The 23,037-nt window shown below is 35.5% G+C and overlaps 1 protein-coding gene across 1 annotated transcript; it reads left to right on the top strand.

Moving 5' to 3' along the window:
* Positions 1 to 7,350: 7,350 nt before the first annotated feature.
* LOC103797346 (neurobeachin-like) lies at positions 7,351 to 21,491 on the top strand (the record flags this gene model as incomplete). Its single annotated transcript, XM_009069556.1, has 6 exons — positions 7,351 to 7,356; positions 7,418 to 7,649; positions 13,735 to 13,835; positions 14,087 to 14,182; positions 17,450 to 17,571; positions 21,365 to 21,491. Coding segments are annotated over exons 1-6 (684 nt in total), but the record flags the coding sequence as incomplete, so codon positions are not given.
* Positions 21,492 to 23,037: the final 1,546 nt, after the last annotated feature.

Below are 23,037 nucleotides of genomic sequence, written 5' to 3'. Positions count from 1 at the left end.
GTGCCTCACAGAGTTCTTGCTGAGCGTGATAGTGTGGAATATCCCTTTGGTCAGGCAGGGTCAGTTGCCTGACTGTGTCCCCATCCAAGCTGTTCCCTTTCCCACACTGCCTGCTGAAAGGGCAGGGAGAGAAACAGGCAGCCCTGGCACTGTGTAGGCACTGCTCAGCTATAGCTAAAACATTGGTGTGTTACTGGCACTGTTTTAGTCACAAACATAAAACACAGCACCATATGGGCAGTACAGAAACCTACAGGAGTGCCCTCCTCCCCCAAAAGAAAATGTAAAAAATGAAAGTAAATCTTTCACTGAGATATTTTTAAGTTTGTAGAATAACAAGCTTGTGCTTGAAAGCACTAAAAGCTGAACATGTTACTTAATTCATATTTTCTCAGCAAGTATAATAGGCATTTAAATTATTTTCATTTCTCAGATTACTTTAAAATTGTCAATAAACGTACTAGGTAGCATTTCCTTAGTGACACACTGCCATGTGCATGCTGTACATTATTCAAGGTAAAAATATTTTTGAAGCTAACATGAATGAAGGCTCATTTAAAAGGGGTATGGTAATGTACAGAATTACATCCTGTTGTAGTGATTCATGTGAGAATCAGTCTTTTTAGTGCTGTCATTTGGTTATAAACCATACTGTGAGCACACTGGGTAAGATTTATCTGCCATAACTTCAGATGTGCCTGTCTGAACTAGTTGTCCTTTAATAGTCAGTGAAAAGTACTACATTCCCAGAGAAAGATTTATTTCATCCTGTTGCTGCATCTAAAACCAATGAGATGAATCACTTCCCTGAAGCACCTTTTACTTTCCAATGATGGCAAAGAGAATTTTGAAAATTACCCCAGGTACACATACCTGTAATTCAGATCTCTGAAGACATCCACCAATTAAGAATTCAAAAATAAGGAAAGAAAGAATATGTATCAGTTATGAAATACACTTGCTTTAAGATTTTTGTTTTAACCTGTGATTTTCTCTGTAGTTATATTGATATATTTAGGTTAACAAAAAAAAACTACTGTGTTTTAATGCTTAAATTGGAGCCCTGTTGTTATAAAAGAAGCAGTAGCAGTCTGATTCCACCTATTTTGAACTCTCACTGGTGATTATGAAGTCAATTCAGTGTTGGTTTGTAGAATAGATGCTCTAGTTTTGACAAGAATTGTTCTTGAATGTTATATGATGGTTTTGTTATCAAGGGTAAAATCTTACTGAGCTCCTCTTCAAAACAACTAATTGATTTGGGATTTTTTTTCCTGTACCAGCGGGTTATTTCCAGCTCCTTCTATTTTAACAAAAAAAACCAAAACAAAAGCAAATGCCACAAAAAAAAAATAGAATCCCATGCACTTCTTAAAATCCTTATTCTTGGCTATTGCTTGGGGTTTTTCTAATCATGGATGGAACTATATTGAAAAAATCTTCATATCTTCAGGGTTGTTTCTTATTTTATAAATTCCTCCTAGTGTAACTTCTGACCTCTGCTGTCTTTGAAAATTTCTTTCCATTCAGTAGCATTATTGTCCTGATGCTTTGCTTGTTTACTTCTTTGAAAATTAACCAACATGTTTGTTTTTCTTCTGTATTCATTTGATGTATTTTCAAGTTGACAAGGCATCTTTTATTTGAGAAAAGGAGGCTGAGGAGCAACCTCGTTGCTGTCTACAGCTTCCTGAGGAGGGGAAGTGGAGAGAGAGGTTTTGAGCTCTTCTCCCTGGTATCCAGTGCCAGGGTGCATGGGAATGCTTTAAAGCTGCATCAGGGAAGGTTTGAACTGGATGTTAGGAAGCATTTCTTTACCAAGAAGGTGGTCAAACACTGGAACAGGCTTCCTGAAGATGTGTTGGCCCAAGCCTATCAGTGTTTAAGAGGTATTTGGATAATGTCATTATCAACAGTCCTGAAGTCATCAGGCAGTTGAACCAGATTATTGTTCTAGGTCCCTTCCAACTGAAATACTGTATTCTCTGTTAATTTCAATCCATTCCTCAGAACCTGACTTGAAGAATCTGGTTCTGAAGAATTGCATTTTTCACAAGTAAACAATTCTAGCTGTTCAGCAGAACGTATTTTATTCCATTTCAAGAAGTCTTAGAGATATGTATGCAGCTTCTCTATTTTGGAGGAGCATTTCATTTCTGTTCTAGATCAAAAGGGCCGAAAAGACCAGCCTAAATTCTGCATAAATGTGGCAGCTTAGGAAAAAACACTTTTATTGCATAGTGTAACAAATCACAGAAACTTAGTGAAGAATGGCCACAGTTTTCAGAAAAATGGAGATTCTGAGTAGAGCAGCTGCACTTGAGAATGATAGTGTAGGTTAAGGTCGGTGCTTGCAGCAATTTGCAAGGAGTGTCAACTTGTCATTGTGTCGTGGTTTGGCCCCAGCCAGCAGCCAAGAGCCACACAGCTGCTCACACACTCCCCCATCAGTGGGATGGGGGAGAGAATCAGAAGGGTAAAAGCTAGAAAAGCTCATGGGTTGAGATAAAGACAGTTTAATAGAGAAAGCAAAAGCTGCACACACAAGCAAAGCAGAACAAGGAGTTAATTCACTGCTTCCTACAGGCAGGAGGAGTTCAGCCATCTCCAGGAGAGCAGGGCCCATCACGTGTAACAGGTCCTTGGGAAGACAAACCCCATCACTCCAGATGTCCCCCCTTCCTCCTTCTTCCTCTCACCTCTTATACTGAGCATGATGTCAAATGGTATGGTTAATTTGAGTCACCTGTCTCAGCTGTGTCTTCTCCCAAACTCCCATGCACCCCCTTCTTCCTTGCTAGTGTGGCAGTGTGGAAAACAGTAAAGGCCTTGGCTCTGTGTAAATTCTGCTCAGCAATAGCAAAAACATCTCTACGTTATCAACTCTGCGTTCTGCGCAAATCCTAAACATAGCCCCATACTAGCCACTGGAAAGAAAGTTGGCTCCACTTCAGCCTAAACCAGCATACATCGTAAACAACATCAGCATAGGGAAGATGGTCTAGTTTATTTATTACTGCCAGTTCAGTACTACTCTGGGAGGAGTTATGTTTGTTGACCACAGTGATCTGACTTGGAACCATAATCTGAACATTAGTTTGCTGCTTCATTCCTTATATCTGTGCTGTGAAAAATGCAGAATAGTTGAAAAGTGATACATGAGCTTGACAAAGTACAAGCAATACTTCAGGATATTTAATCACAGTGAAAGCATGGTCTTTACTGAATATTAAATACTTCCCTGAAGAATGCAAAGGCTGAGTGTTTGTCGTAAGAAGAAGGATTGTAATTCCGATCTATGATATGGAAAGAGCTCTGATTTATGGTATAGTATACAGAATCCTGTAAGGATTTCTATCTAAGCGTTCATATTGTACTCCAGCTGAAATTTGTCTTATTACAGAAGTCTTCCATATGCTATATCAAAAATAAGTTACTGGATGGCAGTATATTTCAAGTGTTTGGTATGTGGTATTGCATGCACAGTTGTACCCAAATTATAGAGTTGCAAATTCATTATGAATTTTTAATTGCTTATTGACAGTTTTTAATATGGCATAGTTATTTAAAATAGTACCCACAGGACTTCAAGGTCTCTTTTCTGATAATACCAGATTTGAGAGCCTGTCATTTTGTACATATGGGTGAAACTATAATAATGTGGTATTATTTTGCATTTGCTAATTTTGAATTTTTATACATTGTTGCCTGGACAGTTGATGTCAGAAAAATCTTTGCAGCTCTCAGTAATTGGTGTTTTTGTAACTGCATTTAATGATTTCTGGCTCTTCAGCAAACTTTGTTCTTTCGTCATTATCTGCTCATTGTCGCTGTGGTTCTGTGCTGATCACCTTCCCCTGTTGTGAAGACTGGTTATTCATCTTTACCTACTGTCTTGCTTAGGAAATGCAGGTGCAGAAATGTTGTTAGAGGGTTGAATGTTCTACTTCTTTTATTGGCTTAATTCCATTTGATTGTGCACATTTTAAAGCAGAGGTGGTTGCTTTGTCTTCATGAACACAATTCACCCATGTTCATTTATTTCTGGATACTCACTTTGGATTTTCCTTGTCATCTTAGATTTCTTTTTATCATGATAGTTAATATTTTTGCTTCATGATGATTTTTAGGATGGCTGCTTTAAAGAAGTAATCCTACCCCTGCCTTCATCAATTTTTGCCATCATCATTAATTAGTTCATTAATTTGTTTCCTTTATTAAGGAAGTTTATTTTAATTATAATTATGATCATTGTTAGTGGCTAAAATATGCTTGAACTGCAGTTAAGGGAAAATAGGTACATTTTAATGCTTTCTGTGGTGAAATAAGCAGTCACTGATGAACTATAAATCTCTTACTGACAAATTAATAAGTAAAATAATTGTAGCACCTACTGAATAGTCTGTAGCTCAGTAGAAGATTCTCCATAAAATCAATGTTATTAGCATTCAATATATTCTTAATGCAGATTTGCTAAGGTGTTTACAGAGAGAGACAGCTTGTTTTTAATAGTACTGAAGTTTCTCATCACTTCAGGCTGATACAGGAGATCTGTTTCAGTCTTTTAAAAGTTACATACTAGTATATTAATTAACATTATCAAGCAAATGCAGTTTGAATTATTTTAGTCTGGTATGAATTATTTCAATCCATTTTAATCATTCTATGTCAGTTCACTAATTTGATTTAACAAGAGTTTTGCAACAATTAGTATTTGAGGAAAGGAGATCAGTGTGCTTTATACCTCTTCATTCCAACTGAGGCATTAATAGATATTTCCTTGTTTTTAAATCCATGTTATCAAAAACAAATACTGGAATTCATTTCACCTAAATTAGGTATCTGAAAGTTGTATGTTTAAATATTACAATAGAATTTTTGAGGTTGGAACAGAAGTCTGGAGGTTCTCTGATCCAACCCTTCTGCAAAAACAGGGCCAGCTAGAGCCTGTTGTCCTGGTCTGTGACCAGGTGGATTTTGAATGTGTCCAGTCATGGAGACTACAGAAATACAAGTTTTCATTCTGGATTTCCTCCATGGAAAGAAATGGAAAAAAATTAGACACTTCCAGAAAGTGCTTAATTTCCTCTTAGGATGAGCATCTAAGAGAGTTTAATTGTGTATCTTCTACAGGTTCCTGTTTTACCTCTGTTTTTAACCTAATCTCAGAGAGGCTCGTCCAGGTGAAGAGGTGTCTAAAAATGCAACAACCCAGATTGCTGGTGAACTGTGCGCCGGTTGCTGCTGTTTTGAGAAACAGCAACTCCATCTAGGTTTCTTGAAAAGAGAGCAAAAACTCTTCATGTTTCTGCAGAATGACCATAGAAATATTGTGCTTCTAATCATGTCATTTATTTTGTCTTCCCTTGGTACACAGTCTGTGTTTACCAAATATGCAAATATATGTTATGCAGTCACGAGTTTTAAATTAAGGTACTAATCATAATTAGGATAATAGTTTTATTTGAATGTAATTAAATGTCTCAGGAGAACTAAGGAGGTAGTCGGTTTATATATTTAGCATATTAGAAGCTTTTATGTTAGAAAATTATAAATTGGTTATTAGTAATTAATTGATAGAGAAAAAGTAATTTGAAAGTGAATGAAAAGTAAGAATTAAGGTAGAAGCCAAAGCTAGTCCTTGCTTACCTGTATTAATTCTGTCTGAAGATTGACTTGAAAAGAAGTCTTTGAATATTTGGGTAGGTTTAGCCAGCAAAAAAGGTTTACGTAGTATTTCAACTTCCTTCTTGTTTGGAGTTTAATTTGAAGGTAATACCAACTGCTTTTCAATAGGTTATAAAATTGCCTTCTATTTAAGATGACTGTTGAAATTCTGCACTTAAATCTTTAATTTAAAACATACTATTGCAATTTTATTTCATGAAGCAGAAAAGAATGTCTTAGAATTATTTTAGAATTAATTTATTCTATGATTTTGTGTAATATATTTGCAATTACTGAAATGACTGTTATTGACAGGGTGAGGGAGTTGGGTTTGTACAGTCTGGAGAAGAGAAAGCTGTGGGGAGATCTTATAACAGCCTTTAAAAGTGTAAATGAGGCCTACAAGACAACTGGAGAGGGGCTTTTTACAGGGACATAGAGTGATAGGACAAGGGTAAATGGCCTTAAGGTGAAGAAGGATAGGTTTAGGTTAGATATTAGGAAGAAATTCTTTATTATAAGGCTAGTGAGGCACTGAAACAAGCTGCGAAAAGAATTTGTGGACTCCCCATTCCTGGAGGTGTTCAAGACAATCCCATGGCAAGGGATTGGAACTAGATGATCTTTAATATCCTTTCCAACTTTAACCATTTTATGATTCCATGAGATTTAACATTGGTGCTTTGAAAATTCTTCATCGTTACTAGGGTAAAGTAGGGTGCATGAGAGTCAGGCTTTGTTTTCTTCAAAATTGAAAAATGTTTTTGCCTTCAAAAGGGGACCTTTTTTTTTTTAAAACACCAAGTTTAATATTCGGTTCAGTAAGGTGTTTTGAGCTCAGCTTTTTTAAGTTTAGCAAGCGACTGATCAAAATTACTGAATTTCATTCCTGAATATATACTTGCTCTTGACTGTATCTTCTTTTGCTGTTTTTTTCTCCTCTTCCTAACATGTGCCTGGTAGTTGTGCTATTTAATTTTAGCTTAGGACTTTGGATATTGATTTGCAAGTACCTGGATAGACACGACTCAGGCTGTAATTTCATCAGCATTGCTGTTGACTCACTTCTCATACCATTGCTTGTTCCTCTCCCAGTGCAGTCTCTCCCTTGCACCAGCAGTAGATTTCCTTGACCACACAATAAGCTGATCTGTAATATACTTACAGAAGTTTTCTATGTCTGTATTGGTCCAGAGCAGATCACTTAATGTTTTTCTGGGCATGACTGCTTAGGTGGGACAATGAAAAGGGTGGTAAGGTCTTGCAAACGTGTAACTGAGGGCAAATGTTGGCTTATGTCAGGAGAAAAAGCTAAGTTATTTTCGGTGTCTTTTTGTTTCTGTGTAGGCAAATTTCAGAGAATGATAGGTAAGCCTCAATTGCTTTTGAGCTTTTCAAGTTCTGCACTACATCTGTCTGGGCCAGGCTACTATTTCAATTACTTCATAGGAAGGAATATTTCAAATCTATTTTTATTTCATTTTATTAACATGCTATATTTAGCCCAAATACAAAATTTAGTGACGAAATTGGAGGTGGTATTTTATGGTATCAATGCATATATTTTTTACAAGCTTTGTTTTGCATGGCATGATTGTTAATTTGCTCCTGCAGAGCATAGCTGTGAGTTTCTCTTGTCAAAGTTACCTCTCATCATGCAAAACATATTCAGTGTTGGTTACAATGAAGGTATGAAACACACTAAACTCTGTACTCCACATTGTAATGCTGTTCTTGTTTTCTTTTGTAGCTGGTTGGTGGCGAATTTGATCTAGAGATGAACTTTATAATCCAGGATGCAGAGAGCATTACATGCATGTCAGAGCTTTTGGAGCACTGTGATGTAACGTGCCAAGCAGAAATCTGGAGTATGTTCACAGCAATTCTACGGAAAAGTGTCCGTAATTTGCAGACTAGCACAGAAGTTGGCTTAATTGAACAGGTACTGCTGAAGATGAGTACTGTGGACGACATGATTGCAGGTATAAATTGCCAACTGATAAAATAATTACTGCATTCTTGAACTGTCAACATTTTGTGATTATGGAATGTGGGATGTCTTGGTTTTTTATTAAAGTGATGTTTGGGTTAGTGCTGCTATTGAGTCAGAAGTACTATTTTATCAGTTTCAGGAAAATGCTGAAAATATATTCTTAGTTTGAAATATATGTGGATAAATTGTTTAAAATAACTGCCTGTTAATTCATCTGAGATGATGATGTTATATTAGTGATTCAAAAAGCAATTTTAAACATAATCAAAAATAGTTCATTAGACTTCTTAAGTACAAGGTAATATTTTAGTTTTTAAGAGCATTGATCATTTTTTATTATTCAGATGTTTGACTTTAAACATAACCTCATCTGACAGCATATCAGAAATCATTCATTGGTTTGAATGCCAGACATATGGATTATGTTAAAGAATAATTTCATAGTGTATATCTGTGTTCCCTATCATATCCTTTCATTTTTTTATATTTGGGAGTTTTAACATCCTATAACCTTTTGCAGCATGAAAAAAATTTTATACTTTGCTTACGGAAAATAAGTGATGAAATTATTGTACAGCTAAGGTCTCAGAGTATGTTTGAAGGAGTTTGTTATTTCATACTACATCCTCTCAGTAGCAGGGTACAGACTGTAATCCTAAATTGCTTGGTTAGAGGAGCAGTTTTGGTTGTCACATTTAAATATGGCAGCTGAAGCGATACATATTATTATTTTATATTTGTCCCCTATTTTTCTTGAGGGGGAACTTAGACAGTTTCTTTCAACTTAGTGTGAAAGTAGTTCTTAATTTTTATATAGTGTGGGACTGATAGTAGAGTACTAAAACTGTGAGGCATTTTTGAAAGATGGAAGAGGTTTACCTTCCATAATTCTAAGATTTTAGTTGATTGTCTGATTCCTGACACATATACATGGTTTGTGGAACAGTAAACCAGCAAAAATTTCAGATGAGAAGCAAAGGATAACAGCAGCATGAAAACTGGGTTATTGAGGAATGGTTTTGTCCTTGGCTTTTTTTTTTTTTTCAGTATAAAAGTGTCTGTAATATTAAGTATTTGGGAAAGCTACCTTCTGTATTTCAAAGGCAGACATAATCAACATCCTGTTGAATAGAAATGTGTAAATGCTAAAATCAGAAGTGTTACACTAAATGCTGTACTGTGAGATTCAGACTGAAGTATAACAAATCAATAGATTCACACATGATGGGTTTTTTTCCAAATATGTTTAGTTTTGCAGTACTTCTAAATATGTCAGAATAGTGTAAGGGCGAAGATACTCTTTTATTTTATGTTAAATATAACACATTGTATTATGAGAACAAACATTCCTATCTTGAGTTTGTTTTTTCTGGGTTTCACTCATGGGAATAATGTTCTCACATGATTAATCAGACAAATAAAATTTGCCCAGTTTGAGTTTCCCTAAGTAGTACTTCTGAATGTGGCATATAGAACTGTAATGATGTCCCTGTTAGAGAGAATATTAGAAAAATTCTTGCCTAATTGTAGAAGTCAGAAATTAAGAACATAGGATCTGGCTTTCAGGAGCATTTGGGAATTGAAAAATCAGTCTGAATTTACAGGTATTAATATAAGCTGGGCTAGTACATTAAAAAAACCCCAAAAACCAAAACTAGTAGGGTATCCTCTACCCCACTAATCTTTTTTCTGAGGGTGGTCACATGGTGCTTCAGAAAGAGATCTTATGCAGAAAAAAAGTCAGTAAGCTTGCTATTTTGTATGGTTACATGGACAAAGGGAGCACATACTTAGTTAAAAATAAAACCTGAAAATTGGAATTCTGATGACATTTTAGCTCTGCAGTGTGTTTCAAATTATCTGCATAGTCTTCTATATATTATGAGCAAGGATTGAGTAGAATCTCACTTTGTAGGATCTTTCTCTGATAACTGTAAATAGATGAGAATATGAGGGTTTTGAGAATTTTTCTGATGAAGACATGGAAACAAACAAATGAAGCATTTAGCTTTCATCTCTTAATTTCTATATGCACCTCAACAGCCTTTTATGTTGGTAACAATGTTGGTAAGAAGTCAGAAGTAATAAATATGGTCTTGTAATATCTATTTGGCATTTGATGGCAAAATCAGTGGCGACTAATGCAGTATATGTCTTTCGTAATTGCTATGGAGATGCTGAGGTCACAATTGACACCAGATGACTGTGGAACTGCTTGTTCATATTTTTATGAACTTTGCAAGAAAAGGAATAAATAAGAACCAGAGCTGTGTTAGTCTTTACTTCTAGGAAGTTAGTATCACTTTCTTCCCAAAACAGATGCTAATCCTCTATCAGCCCAATATTTTGAAATTGGCTTTTATCATCTGTAAAGAGTAGAGGTTTTCTGGGAATTTTTTTTTTTTGTTTGTTTTGTTTGTTTGTTTTTAGGTCATCTCACTTGTTCCTTTGTGAAACACTGTGATTAGACCTAGATAGGGTTTAAATAGACAAGACAGGCGTAATCTCTGTTTTATGTTCTGACAGCACGCTTTCAGGACCAGTCTAAGTCTGAAGCCACTCTTCTCTGGTTTTATGAAAGTAAGACAACAGCAAATAAACATGTACCCAATCTTTTGCAGTGAGAAGAACTTGTCTGTCTGTTTAGATGAAGACTGTCAGATTCATGAGGTTCTCAGCACTTTAAATATCTCACTTCATATGATTTTACAGATTCTGTGCTCAAGAATAAAAGCCTAATCACCTTGAAAGTTTCAATTGTAATCCAAATGGGCTCATTGAAACTTGTATTCCAGTTTGTTTCCCAAAAGCATCACCTATCAGAAGACATAGTTGTACTATAATAATCTGTTAAAATCACATCATTTAATCAATGGTTAAGGAGAAAAGATTGCTAAAATATTTTCATAGATGATTGGTGCTCTTTTATAGCTTGTTTTTGTTTTGGGGTTTTTCTTTAACAGCTGCACAGAATCTTCCTTGAGGGATTCACTTGTTACAGTTCTCTTGTTTCCAGGTGATGAGTAGTGAAGCAGATCATCTGCTTTGAGGGACTCTTTGGAATAGTGTGTCTGTACTGCATTCAGAGAAGTCTGAATGGTGGATAACTAGCCGGAACTCATACAGAGTAGATATGTCTCCCTTAAGTCCCATTTTATTTCCCACAGTTCTATTGTGATGCTGTAGGTGATTGTTCTAAAATTGGTGGGACTGAATTCTTCAGCATTTAAACAGTTCCTAGTTTTCAAGCAACAATGGGGTTTGACTGCTCTGTCTTGAATGGACTGTTAACAAGCTTTTATCTTTCAACTTGTTCCATAAGGAAAACTGCAGATTGTCACATTCTCTATTTCCAACCTATAAAATTAATTTACTGCAACAACAAGAGGTAAAATTCACAGTTTCATGGCTGTCTATTAGTGAAAGGTTAAGCAGGTAGTTTCCTGAAGTTGTGTTTCCAATGTTGTTTAATATGTCTTCTAAAGTTAATGTGAGACCTTTCATTTCGATATATGCACATCGTTACTTGAAAGACAGGCAGGCTCTTTTACAATTGTATTTTCATATTAAATGACTGAATTAAACATTCCTTCAAGGTTGCTGGTTAATTTATAGATATTAGGAAAACTGTTTACTATGAAAGTATTCAGAAGGTGCCAGTAACAGAATCTGTTGGACTCAGTGCATTTTAGAAATGCATTAAAAATGAGAAGCAGTGCCTGTTTTCTCCTTCTGGACTTAATATTATTTTATGCAATCTTGTTTCTGAAATGAGATCACTGATTCCAGTTATATATGTAATCTTATTTAAGATTTAAAAACATGAAGTAGGCACTAAAAAAATCCAGTTGTATGTTTTGTGACCTTTGTCCATTTATAGATGAGTGGATTATTAGGATTTATAAACCGGATGTGGACTGACCCTTTAATGAGATTTCTATGAAGTATGAATGAAGTTATGTAATAGATTACAGTTCTTTTTATAAGTCTTGTAATATTGAAACAAGAAACAAACCTTCTTTAGAGGCATTTACAGCAATATCTTTAAGTAGCCTTAGTGCTTTGACTTCCACAGACATTGTTTGCTTTATCTTTACTTGTTCCCTACTGGGCTTCAATCTTCCAGGTCATTGTTTTACCCTGAGTTACATTGTTAGGGAGCTTACATTGGTTTCTCTCCATCCATGTTTAATTCATTGCTTATAAATATGTATTTCTACTGCCTGCAGGTTATCAACACCTTCAGTAGAAAAAAAGAATATTTTATGCCATAAGGTAGTACAGGGCTATAACAATGAAACAAAGCAACACATGTTCAGTGATTTTTAGAAACTGCCAATCATTTCTATATTTGACTGTATTAATTTACACTTTTGTCATCTATGTTACAAGGGGTTTTTTTAATGATGTTCTGATTTTCCCCAGACAACTTTGCTTCTGCACAGCATTTTTACATTGTAAAGCAAACAAAATTTGAAGTAGCTCGATCTGAAAAGCAAGCTAAGACTACAAAATAAGAATTGTGAAATTCTCAGCCAAAGATTAGTATTCACTCGTGCTTATTTCCCTTTCTGAGTTTTCAGTGTATTACTGTTCTCAGTTTCTGGTCACGTAAGAGATGTGCAAATCACTGCCAGCTTCACATTGCAGGCTGGAGACAGTACAGTGAAGGGGGCAGATGCTTGTAGGTACTAGAGGAGGATCTGAGTCATAAAATTCACCACTGTGAAAGACAAGGCGCTTTGTTTTCTTAGCTGTATTTTGTTTCCCCTAGATTCTTTCAAAAATATAACGTGCCACTAATTTTAAAGGGAAGATTTCATGAGGGGAAAAGGGAATAAAAGTCTATACTTGAACATTAGGACTGTATTCAGATCTTATGGTGAAAGTATCTGCTAAGTTGCAGTGCTTTTCTCTTGCCAATCTTGATATGTAATTTCACTCACTGAACAGCTTACTATGTCTGCAAATTAAATATTTCATTCTTCACATGTGCCTTTTTCTTGCTAAGGACCAGAGGTCAGTTTCATAGCAGAACAAGTTACAAAGATATTTGGCTTTGCTCCAAAACACATATATATGGATATGCAGGGAGAAAATTTGTTTTAAAATTAAATATCAGTGTGAAATGTCATTGAAAAACATGGATGCTTCTGAAGAGTACCTTCTGTCAGCACCTGTAAGAGTCATCCTTTCACTAATGAACAAGGAGAAAATGCAGTCCTGCAAATAAGATATAAACATATGTGGAAGCTCGTGTCTTCTACAAGTTTTAGGGGAGAGTTTTGTGGTTGTTGAACAGATTGGAAAAGTTTGCCGATTCTGTTGTGTCAAAGCTCTTTTGTTTTGGAAACTCAGTACTTCATTACTTGATCTGTGAATTACATTTCTTATGCCATGTGTGTGAAGATGAGCAAATTGTTTTTCCTCCTGCTAGAGGAAATAGTATTTCATAGTAGTGCATTTTATTGCAGAACAAAGTGTGGAGTATAAGGCAAGGTCCAGCATACCATAAGCTAACAAATTCTTAAAATAAAAATCTGTTTTCTAAAATATTCAAGCACTAGCAGTAATTTTAAACTTGGTTTGTTTGCTCTTTTTTTGAGGATGGGAGGTTGGCTTTTTACCCTGGTGTCTCATTCTGGTAAAAATCAGAAGCACTATCACTGTAGCAAAATTCTGGGAATGATACAAATTATCAGTATAATATGCTGCACTCAAGTTAAAAATAATGTCAAGCATCTTTTAGGTCAAAATTTTTTGGAAGATGCTAACTTCAGAGGAATGAAGGAACTTATCCCAAAAGTATACAGTATAGAGGACAAATCTAGCAGTTTATAGTGTGTGATGTGAAATGGGAAGAATTAATTCTTCATAAATTTAATACTTTGTTCAAAATGTGATGCAAAATTTAAAACTGCATATGTTAATTTTTGTTTCTAAAAAATCTATAACAATGAGAACATTAAATCCTTACTTTTAAAGGTATTAATTTTTTTAGCTTTTTTTTGTGTGTGTATTTGTGTCAAAACAATGAAATTCAGAGTTCAGAATAACTTTATTTTCCTTTGAAGATCTCCTAGTTGATATGTTGGGGGTTCTTGCCAGCTACAGCATCACTGTCAAAGAGTTGAAGCTTTTGTTCAGCATGCTTCGAGGCGAAAATGGAATCTGGGTAAGCTGTGATTAGATAAAGCATCAAGTGTCATTCCATTAGAGCCTAAAGTTAACATAAATTGTCTCCTGGAACATAGAAACTTGAATGATTTTTTTATCTCATGTTGACTGAGCATATGTTTAAGTGTTTTTGCTAACTACTTTGGAGTTAATTTGCTATGTTGTTTGAAAACTGTCCACTTCCCGTTGTAACCCAGAGAGTACAAAAATGGTTGTATTGACTTTTGTGCTATTTTCTTGTTTTCACAGCCAAGACATGCGGTTAAATTGTTATCAGTCCTTAATCAGATGCCACAGAGACATGGGCCTGATACCTTTTTCAACTTCCCTGGCTGTAGTGCTGCAGTAAGTTTTCAATCAAAATACTGCAACTTCAGAAACAAATAATTGCTCCTTATTTGCATTTCCTTTCGTTTGGCTTCAGAAATTCCTGAAAAGACAATGAGAGAGGAAATACGTGTTCGAGTAGTGTAGATGTTGTAGTATTGAGAAGCTGTACTTGTGAGGATGGACTGCCAAATAACAGATTTTTGTCTGGGGAAGTTGTCATAAAATTGAAACCTGAAAATTGTGAAGAACAGTATTATTTTATTACAATTATGTAATTGATATTATATAAATGAGAGACTTGAGGAAAGTCTAGGATTGCAGCTTGGCCTTGTCATCACAGTTTACAGTGACTGCTTGTCATAAATTTTGTTACATACTTTTCTTTTTATCTGAATTCCACCTGCTGTTTCCTTTACCTCAAGGCAGAGATTTAAATGCAGTCTTCTTTTGGCTTTACTATTTGAGATAACTTACAATGATGAAATTGTATTCCTTTCTAAACCTTCTCAAATGAACATTGTCTCTTCCATTCACTGCATGTACTTTCAGAAGAACACTACAAATAAATTCAAATATTGTATACAGATATATAGTTATAATTATAGAGAGAGTAAATGCAAGTTATTAAAACCAAGAAATGCAGATTTGAGGTTCAATTCCATTCTTGTATGGAATAGTGTATGCTCATGGTAAAACTTGAAATCTCTTGTCAGAAAATAATCCTGAGATTCCTGTCTTCTCATGCCAGTGCATGAAGGGTGCTCTAGTTGCATTTTGTCAGTAGAACTGATAATTTTCTTCGAGCACAAACCACTACCTCTGTTCCTTGTGAAGTGTTGTTGGTTTGGCAGATTACATCAGTGAAATACACTGGCTGAAAATCACTCTTTTACACCTGGGTTATTTTTGGCTAGATCAATTCCTTGATCTTGTTTGATATTCAGCAGCACAAACAGTTGTGTCAGCAAAATGCATAGGGCAGACTGTGTAAGGAATTAATTACTCAGTTTTGAAAGGGAGAGTTTCATTTGCTACTGCTAAATTAAAACCACAGTTAACCTCTCCTAAAAGTACATGCAGCAGCAAGGCAGCTGTTGCAGAATATGAATGTGTACAATGACACAGAGGCAAACCCTGATGAAATGTCTCTCTTAAATTTAATTTTGTATCAAAGCTTCAAAAGAGGTTTTGCAGGGGAAGAATGTAAAATATTGCTCCCTGTCCAAAGATGTGCCATATCCCAGAGATGTTCCTTGAAATGTTAGGTAGCAAGCTAACAGGAGAATTGGTGGTATTTCTTTTGTCTCCTTACATACTAGCATGATCTGCACATATTGATGTATCTAATTTTAAAATTTACTGTGATTTCCCTGTCATTCTTAATTACTTGCTTCTCTGCTTTTAAAACTATTTCAGCAATTACCTTGCATATCAAAATAATGAAAAGTCAGTCTCACTCTGTACTCTTTTTAGGCAGTTTGCTACACTGGCATAGACACCCAGTGAGATTATTCTGACTCTATTGCCCAGAGACTTGTGTCCAATCTCATTTTAAGCAATGAATGAATTTGCTCCAGTTTTTATAACCATTGGTATGAATTGGGACAGTACAAGATTTGAGCACTCCTGAAAATTAATTTCCAACTGTTGCTCACGACTATCACACAGAATTACAGAAGGGTTGAAGTTTGACAGGATCTCATACTGGAGAGAAGGTCCTCTTGGCCAACCCCTCTGATATGAAGCAAGGCCATCTGGAGTAGGCTGCCCAGGACCATGTCTACATGGCTTTTGAGCACCTCCACGGATGGAGATTTTGCAACCTCTCTAGCCATCCTGTGGCAGTACTCAGTGGGTATCAATGACAGCTTTGGTAAGAACACAATACCATTGCTGCATTGATTTTTAGCTAGTCTTTATTGTTTTAAAGTGTAGTAAGAGTTTAAATTACTGTAATGAAACTGAAATTTCATACTTTTAGAGATAGCATGTTATTGTTATTTCTAAAATTATTTTCCTCTGCTTTGCATTCATATAAAATTTATTTCAGGCAGTAGTATCAAAGCCTATTATTCTTTAACTACTTTTGGGTAAAAAGTTATACATTTTTTCTGATGGAGGAAGAAAGAATTAGTGTTTGCTACAGCAATCTCTAAGTTATTATAAACATTAAATTTTTTAATTGCTTCATTTTGTGTGTAGTTCTCGTACCAAAGGAAAACATCTTTTAATGGTATTATAGAAAACAATTTGTAAGTGAAGTCTGAAGTTCATCTTGTATGATTTTATGGAAGCATAGAATGATTTGGGTTGAAAGGGCCATCTAGTTCCAACCCCCCTGCCATGTGCAGGGACACCTTCCACTGGAGCGGATTGCTCAGAGCCCATCCAACCTGGTCTTGAACACCTCCAGGAATGGGGCATCCACAGCTTCTCTGGGCAAGATGTTCTCATGTCTCACCACCCACAGAGTAAAGGATTTATTCCTACTATCTAATCTAAATCTCTCCTCTTTTAGTCTGAAGCTATTGCTCCTTGTCCTATTGCTACATGCCTTTGTATAAAGTCCCCCTCCATCTTTCTTTTAGGCCACCTTTAGGTACCAGAAGGCTGCTATAAGTCTTCCATTTTCTCCTTAAAAGGTGCCTCGCATCAAAGTTGTATCAGGTATTCAGGGCATTGCCCAGGGATAAAGAGTTCTCTGAAACATCTTCATCACTCAGCCCATAAAAATAAAATATTTAAAAATCTAATTTCTTCATAGAGCTTGCCTTACTATGAATGTATTTAACTGAAAATGGTCTCAGTTTGAGTCTGACCTTACTAAATGTTCATGGGGGGAAAAAAATCTGATAGTGCTCTAAAATCTCAGAGAATAACATTTTTATACTGTAGTTTTAACAGTGAGTCTCAATTGTATGATCTGTTGATTACTTTGAGTTAGTGTTTAAGTATATTGAGATTAATAATTACTGAAAACTGAATTTCGTTTAATTTCTGCAGAAGTAATTGTTCTATTTTTGCTCTATTAATATTACCCATTCAGAAATTTAATTTTATGTCCTCTATTGATGGAATTTATGTAGTTATAATTTAAAGTTTTTTAAAATAGATGGGAAAGGAATGCATCTATTCAAAAATAGAATTAGAAAAGGTTTTCTACCTTTTTTAATATTTGAAAGTTAAAGCATATTACAGGTCTAGAATGACAGGATTTTAGAAAGTCATTTCCCTTAACAATAGTTCTCAAAAAATTATTTCTTTTTCTTTCTCTCCTTCCAGGCAATTGCATTGCCTCCTATTGCTAAGTGGCCTTATCAAAATGGGTTTACTCTTAACACCTGGTTTCGTATGGATCCACTAAACAATATCAATGTAGATAAGGATAAACCCTATCTCTACTGGTAAGTAACTTATAACACCACAGTTATGGGTTTTTTTCTGGCTTCCTAATAACTGCCTAGTAATTTCTCATTGTTTTGAGCTCCTGACATGCTTTTCCCACCCCTCACCAAACATCTGGAGATTTTAATGGTTGCTTAATGCATACAAACTCTTACAAAGTCATCTGTCATTTTTACTTTGCAGTTTAAAATCCACAGATGCCTTGTAGATAAACCATAAAATCCAATGTGGTGGTTTCTTTAGGAATTTTAAAATGCATTTTTTCTTAGAGCTTTAAGCTGAAAATGTTGTCCTATTTTCTGTTTGGTGTTTAAGATTCTTTGCTGATGTCAGTACTACGAAACAAATCTGTTATACTCAGAGTGCACAGTTTAATAGATTGTTAGAAATGTTTCCTTAAAAATAAGGTATAGATTGATTTTTGGTTGGGTTTTTTGTGTTGTTTTGTTTTTGGTATTTTTTGAGAGATGCTGTGTAAAAGAATTAGAAGGTGAACTGAGGTTGCATAATTGTTGCTTTTTGTCCATAAAACATCCAAGTGCTTCTACAAGCATTTAACTGGAAAGTGGCTAAAACTAAAAAACTACATTCTACATTTTATTTTCACAAACATAGGGTCAAGGAGGAGGGGAAAAAAAAAAGCCATAAACAAGCTGTCTACCGTTTTCAGTCCTTCTCTAGAGCTAATAATAATAGAGATAATGCAGAACACTTGCGAAGGCACATAGAGGAATTCCAAAGTTAATAGAAAGAAACCTTCCCCTTCCAGCCCCCCTTTCAGGCCAGAATGAATTAATATCTTCTCAATATCAGTACTATGATCATATGTTAAATTGCTTATAAAATCCTAAGCTAAAGAAACTGGAATCCCTAAACAGTTCCACCAGTGGATGGAAGAATGCTCCCTTGCTATTGAAGTGTAATAACATTCAGTAGCTGCTTTGAGAAACTGACTAAAATTAAACATAACTGTAAGGATTTTATGAATGAACTGTAGTAAAATTGTATACCAACTCCTATGGGAGGTAGTTTATGGGTTGTAAAACCAGATGGCTGTTAATAGTACTGCTTTTGTTGTCTCTGCATTTCATCTTTGGATTTGGCAAGTTCTGCACATGTAGGTAATTGGTAAGAGAATTCCTTTGCAGTATCCTGAAGACCAGTGCTAGTCTAATTTACCTTTCACAAGAAATAAAATGTAAAGATTGCCATAATCTATATATTATAGTTGAGGTAAACAGAGAAGATGATTGAGATCTCAGTTTCTCAGCTATTGTTGTAGTAGAATTCTAACTCATTTGTGGGGAGAAAAAGTAAAATCTTGGCTAAGCTTCTTGTTTATGAAGTCATTCATTCTATTCCAAGATGAAGAGCTCTGCTAATAAATGAGCAGTTTTTTCATTATTTCATTGCTATCTTGTGTTCATATGCTGAACACCATGAAGTTACACATACAAGGACAATTTGTGTTTAAAATTTCAGGAACAATCTGATTGGACCATAATGGTGATAAAATCAGCCTGGTGACTGGGAAGGAGAGGAAAGACCAGTCACTATTAGTGTTTCCTACAGCTTAATATTGGGACTGGGCCTGTTTAACATCTTCATTGATGATTTGGACATGGGGATTGAGTGCACCCTCAGTAAATTTGCAGATGACATGAAGTTGGGTGGGAGTGTCAATCTGCCTGAGGGTAGGAAAGCTCTACAGAGAGACATGGACTGACTTGATCAATGAGCTGAGGACCACTGCATGAGGTTCAATAAGGCAAAGTGGCAGGTCCTGCACTTGGGACACAACAAACCCATACAGCACTACAGGCTGGGGCAGAGGTGGCACAAGAGTTGTCCATCAGAAAGGGACTTGGGAGTGCTGGTGGACAGATGGCTCAATATGAGCCAACAGTGTGCCCAGGTGGCCAAGAAGGCCAATAGTATTTTGGCTTGGATCAAGAATAGTGTGGCCAGTCGGGCTAGGGAAGTGATCATCCCCCTGTACTTGGCATTGGTGAGACCACACCTCGAGTACTGTGTTCAGTTTTGGGCCCCTCAATTTAAATGGGACATTGAGGCACTGGAGCAAATCCAGCAAAGGGCAATGAGTCTCATAAAAGGTCTAGAACATATGTCGCATGAGGGAGTTTGATTTGCTTAGCCTTGAGAAGAGGTGGCTCAGGGGTGACATCATGGCTCTCTAGAACTACCTGAAAGGGGGTTGTAGAGAGGAGGGGGATGATCTCTGCTGCCATGCCTACAGTGAGAGGAGTAGAGGGAAAGGTCATAAGCTGAGACAGGGGAGATTCAGATTGGATATTAGGAAAAAAATTTCACTTAGGCAGTGAACCACTGGAATAGGTTGCCCAGGGAGGTGATGGAGTCACCATCCCTGGAAGTGTTTAAGAGGTCTCTGGATCTTGTGCTGGAAGAGATGATTTAGGGGTTACAGTGGAGTGACAGGTTAACAGTTGGTCTTGATGATCCTACAGGTCTCTTCCAACCTTGATAATTCTATGATGCTATGAAATTTCTTCAAGATACATTCTTTATAAAAAATGCTTAGTAACTCCTGTTCAGAAAAATAGGATGCATTTTACACAATTGTAATAATGTTTCATCAGGTAAAAACATTACAGTGACTGGCTGTTGGTAATTTGAAATGAAATAGTTTTATTTGACTTCTCTAAACAAAAAATACAACATCATATGTCAGAACAGAATGAATGTCTGTTTTTTTCAGTATCCTTCAGAATGGGATTCTGTTAAACATTTTAGACTGTAGAGATGACTTTTGTTGCTGAGAAACAAATTTGGCATTAGGAGAGATGCAGCTACCTGCTGTAAAGTTCTCTGAAAGGCATAATGCCCCAAGGAGGTAAACTGAAGTGTCAAACTAGCTCACAATGCATTCAGTAGCTCTTATTGTAAGGGCTGTATTTTAAGGTTTTTAACTTTCATGTTACTGTACAAAGTTAGTACTGTGGTCGAGGAGGTTATTTTTGTATATGGGTGATGCAGATCACGTGTATATGAGTGATGTGGACATTTTTTAATCATTCTGTGTCTTGTCATTCATAAATTTTCACCTACTGCCTTTGCAAAGTGTTTTTTTAAGAAGTCCAGAATTTATCCTTAAAATGCTTTTGATTTCAAATATCAGTAGAGAAATGTATCAGCTTTCTGCATTATCTGTCCTTATGATATTTGTCAGCTAAAAGCTGGAAACCCTTGCTAAACTTTCTTAAAATTGCAGTCCTTTATCAATTTGACAGATGAAAATAAATCAACAGCTCAGATGATTAAAACTTCATGGGTCATTAGCCTAATTAATTCATAAGTCTTGAAGAATAATTTGTGCATAGTAATTTTCTTTAATCCAAATTTGTATATCATACAAGCTGCATTTTCTCTGAACCCCATAAAATTGTAAGGCATCTCACACTTGCTCTGTAATGGCTATTTCTTCACAACTTTAATAAGACATGTTATTTAAAATTATGAGGAATTAAGAAACTGAGAGGAAAATGGGATAGATACAATCTTTATTATATTGGTTTTTTGTAAAGGAAAAAAAAACCCTGATTTTTAGAATGTATCCTGGAATTAATGCATTGCTGAAGGTGAGTAGCTCCCTGCAAAGAAATGGTAGGGAGAGAAGATGTAAAGGAAATTAAGTTCACCATTCCAGGTACTAATTTATTTTCTTTTCCATGACAATTTCAAGTAGTATTTGGACCTTTTAATTATACAATAATTCCTGTTTTCCCAATTTCACTCATAATTCTTTCTTTTCAGTTTCCGCACTAGCAAAGGTGTTGGGTATTCAGCTCATTTTGTGGGCAACTGCTTAATAGTTACATCATTGAAGTCAAAAGGCAAAGGTTTCCAGCACTGTGTGAAGTATGACTTTCAACCACGCAAGGTAAGCAAAGTGGTATTTACGGTAAAGAATCCCATTGAAAATGTGACAAAGTGTTTCTGGGAGGAAGGGCCAAAATCCCTTTAGTGCCAAAGTGTTACTAATAATTTCTTATTTATAAGTAGCTTCTCTGATGTTCATGCACAGTTTTGTCAGTTACAGTTCAAAATCAATTCAAGGAAAAGGTAATAATTCACAGAGTGACACTTCTATAAGGCAGCTTGTTTTTAAAATCATAATTAGCTTCAGATAGAGAAGAATTTTGAGTATTTTTTAAATGGTTGTATTTTATTAATAAAAATAGCATCATTCTATTTCAGAAAATTCTGTACCTAGCAACTTTGTTGCCAGTATCTTGAAAAATTTTGCTGGTAATGCTGGAGTTTCACTATCTTATGCTGTATTATACAAGGCTCTGAACTGTGGTGTTCGGGGATTTTTCATAGTAAATATTGATTATTTCTCTAGATCCATATTAGTGTTGATTTCCACTGTATGCCTAGTGGTCCTAGGGGAACAATGATTCTGCAGCCTTCAGTATTGAAGTTAGTTGACTGAAACATTGACTTTTCCATGTAGCAAGTATTATGTGTTTGTCACTGATAGCAATCTTGTGTATATTTTGCCATGAAGCTCACTTCTTTTTTTTTTATGGGCTTGGAATTTGTATATTGAATTTCAGTGCTTGTTTTGTTTCGAGAAATTAATCTCCTATTGGGAGAATGCTATTGTTCACACATCAACTTAGTGTTCTACTATTTTTCTTGGTATGTATTTTTTGATTCAGCATCACTGATTCTCATTTTGTCATGTAGCCTTGAGGTCACTTGTGGGTTTTTTAAACAAAGTAATGTCTTTTTCTAGCATATTACTCAGGGATGTATAAAACCTTATAAACACATATGTCTCAGTCTATTGGAATGGATAAATTCTGTTTGGCACATATTTAGTTTTATAGCCAGAAATGTGTTTTGATGGCAGTTCTATTTTCTTAAAAATAGCACATCTGATGCTACTGCTGAACACTGAACCCAGGAACAAATGGAATTATTAACTTTTGTATTATGTTACCGTTAATCAGCTTTTCACATCTAGCTGATCTCTACTTGTTGATGAAGAAGCAGTCTTTCACATTTTAGCAAGAGTCTTTTGATAATTTTTAAGATTAAAGACTTCATGCCAACTCAACAAAATTTTAGCTCTTGCTGTTCTACTTAAAAGAGCTAATTCTGAAATACTACTACATGTGTATTCATTATACAAATACCAGTTTAAAATCATAATCAGCTCATCTGCTGATGTATGTCCAAATATAACTCCCGTGCTAGTTTTATAAGTTCCAAAGTGCACGCTTCATACACTTCGGATCATATGTCAGATTTAGAAAGTATTTGGAATACATCTTCTAGAATATATTTGCTAGGGGCTTAATATATTTTTTCTGTTACTAACTTGTGTTTACATGTATGTGAGAGGGTGTATAATCAATAGTGAAAGAAATAAACCTGTCAAATACAATTCCTGGCTCTAACAAGTCAAAACCTATCCT

Source organism: Acanthisitta chloris, unplaced genomic scaffold, assembly GCF_000695815.1.
Source record: "Acanthisitta chloris isolate BGI_N310 unplaced genomic scaffold, ASM69581v1 scaffold6982, whole genome shotgun sequence".
Classification (NCBI taxonomy): Eukaryota; Metazoa; Chordata; class Aves; order Passeriformes; family Acanthisittidae; genus Acanthisitta; species Acanthisitta chloris.
Note: the sequence above shows the minus strand (reverse complement) of the source record. Positions and strands in the feature narration are given on the sequence as shown.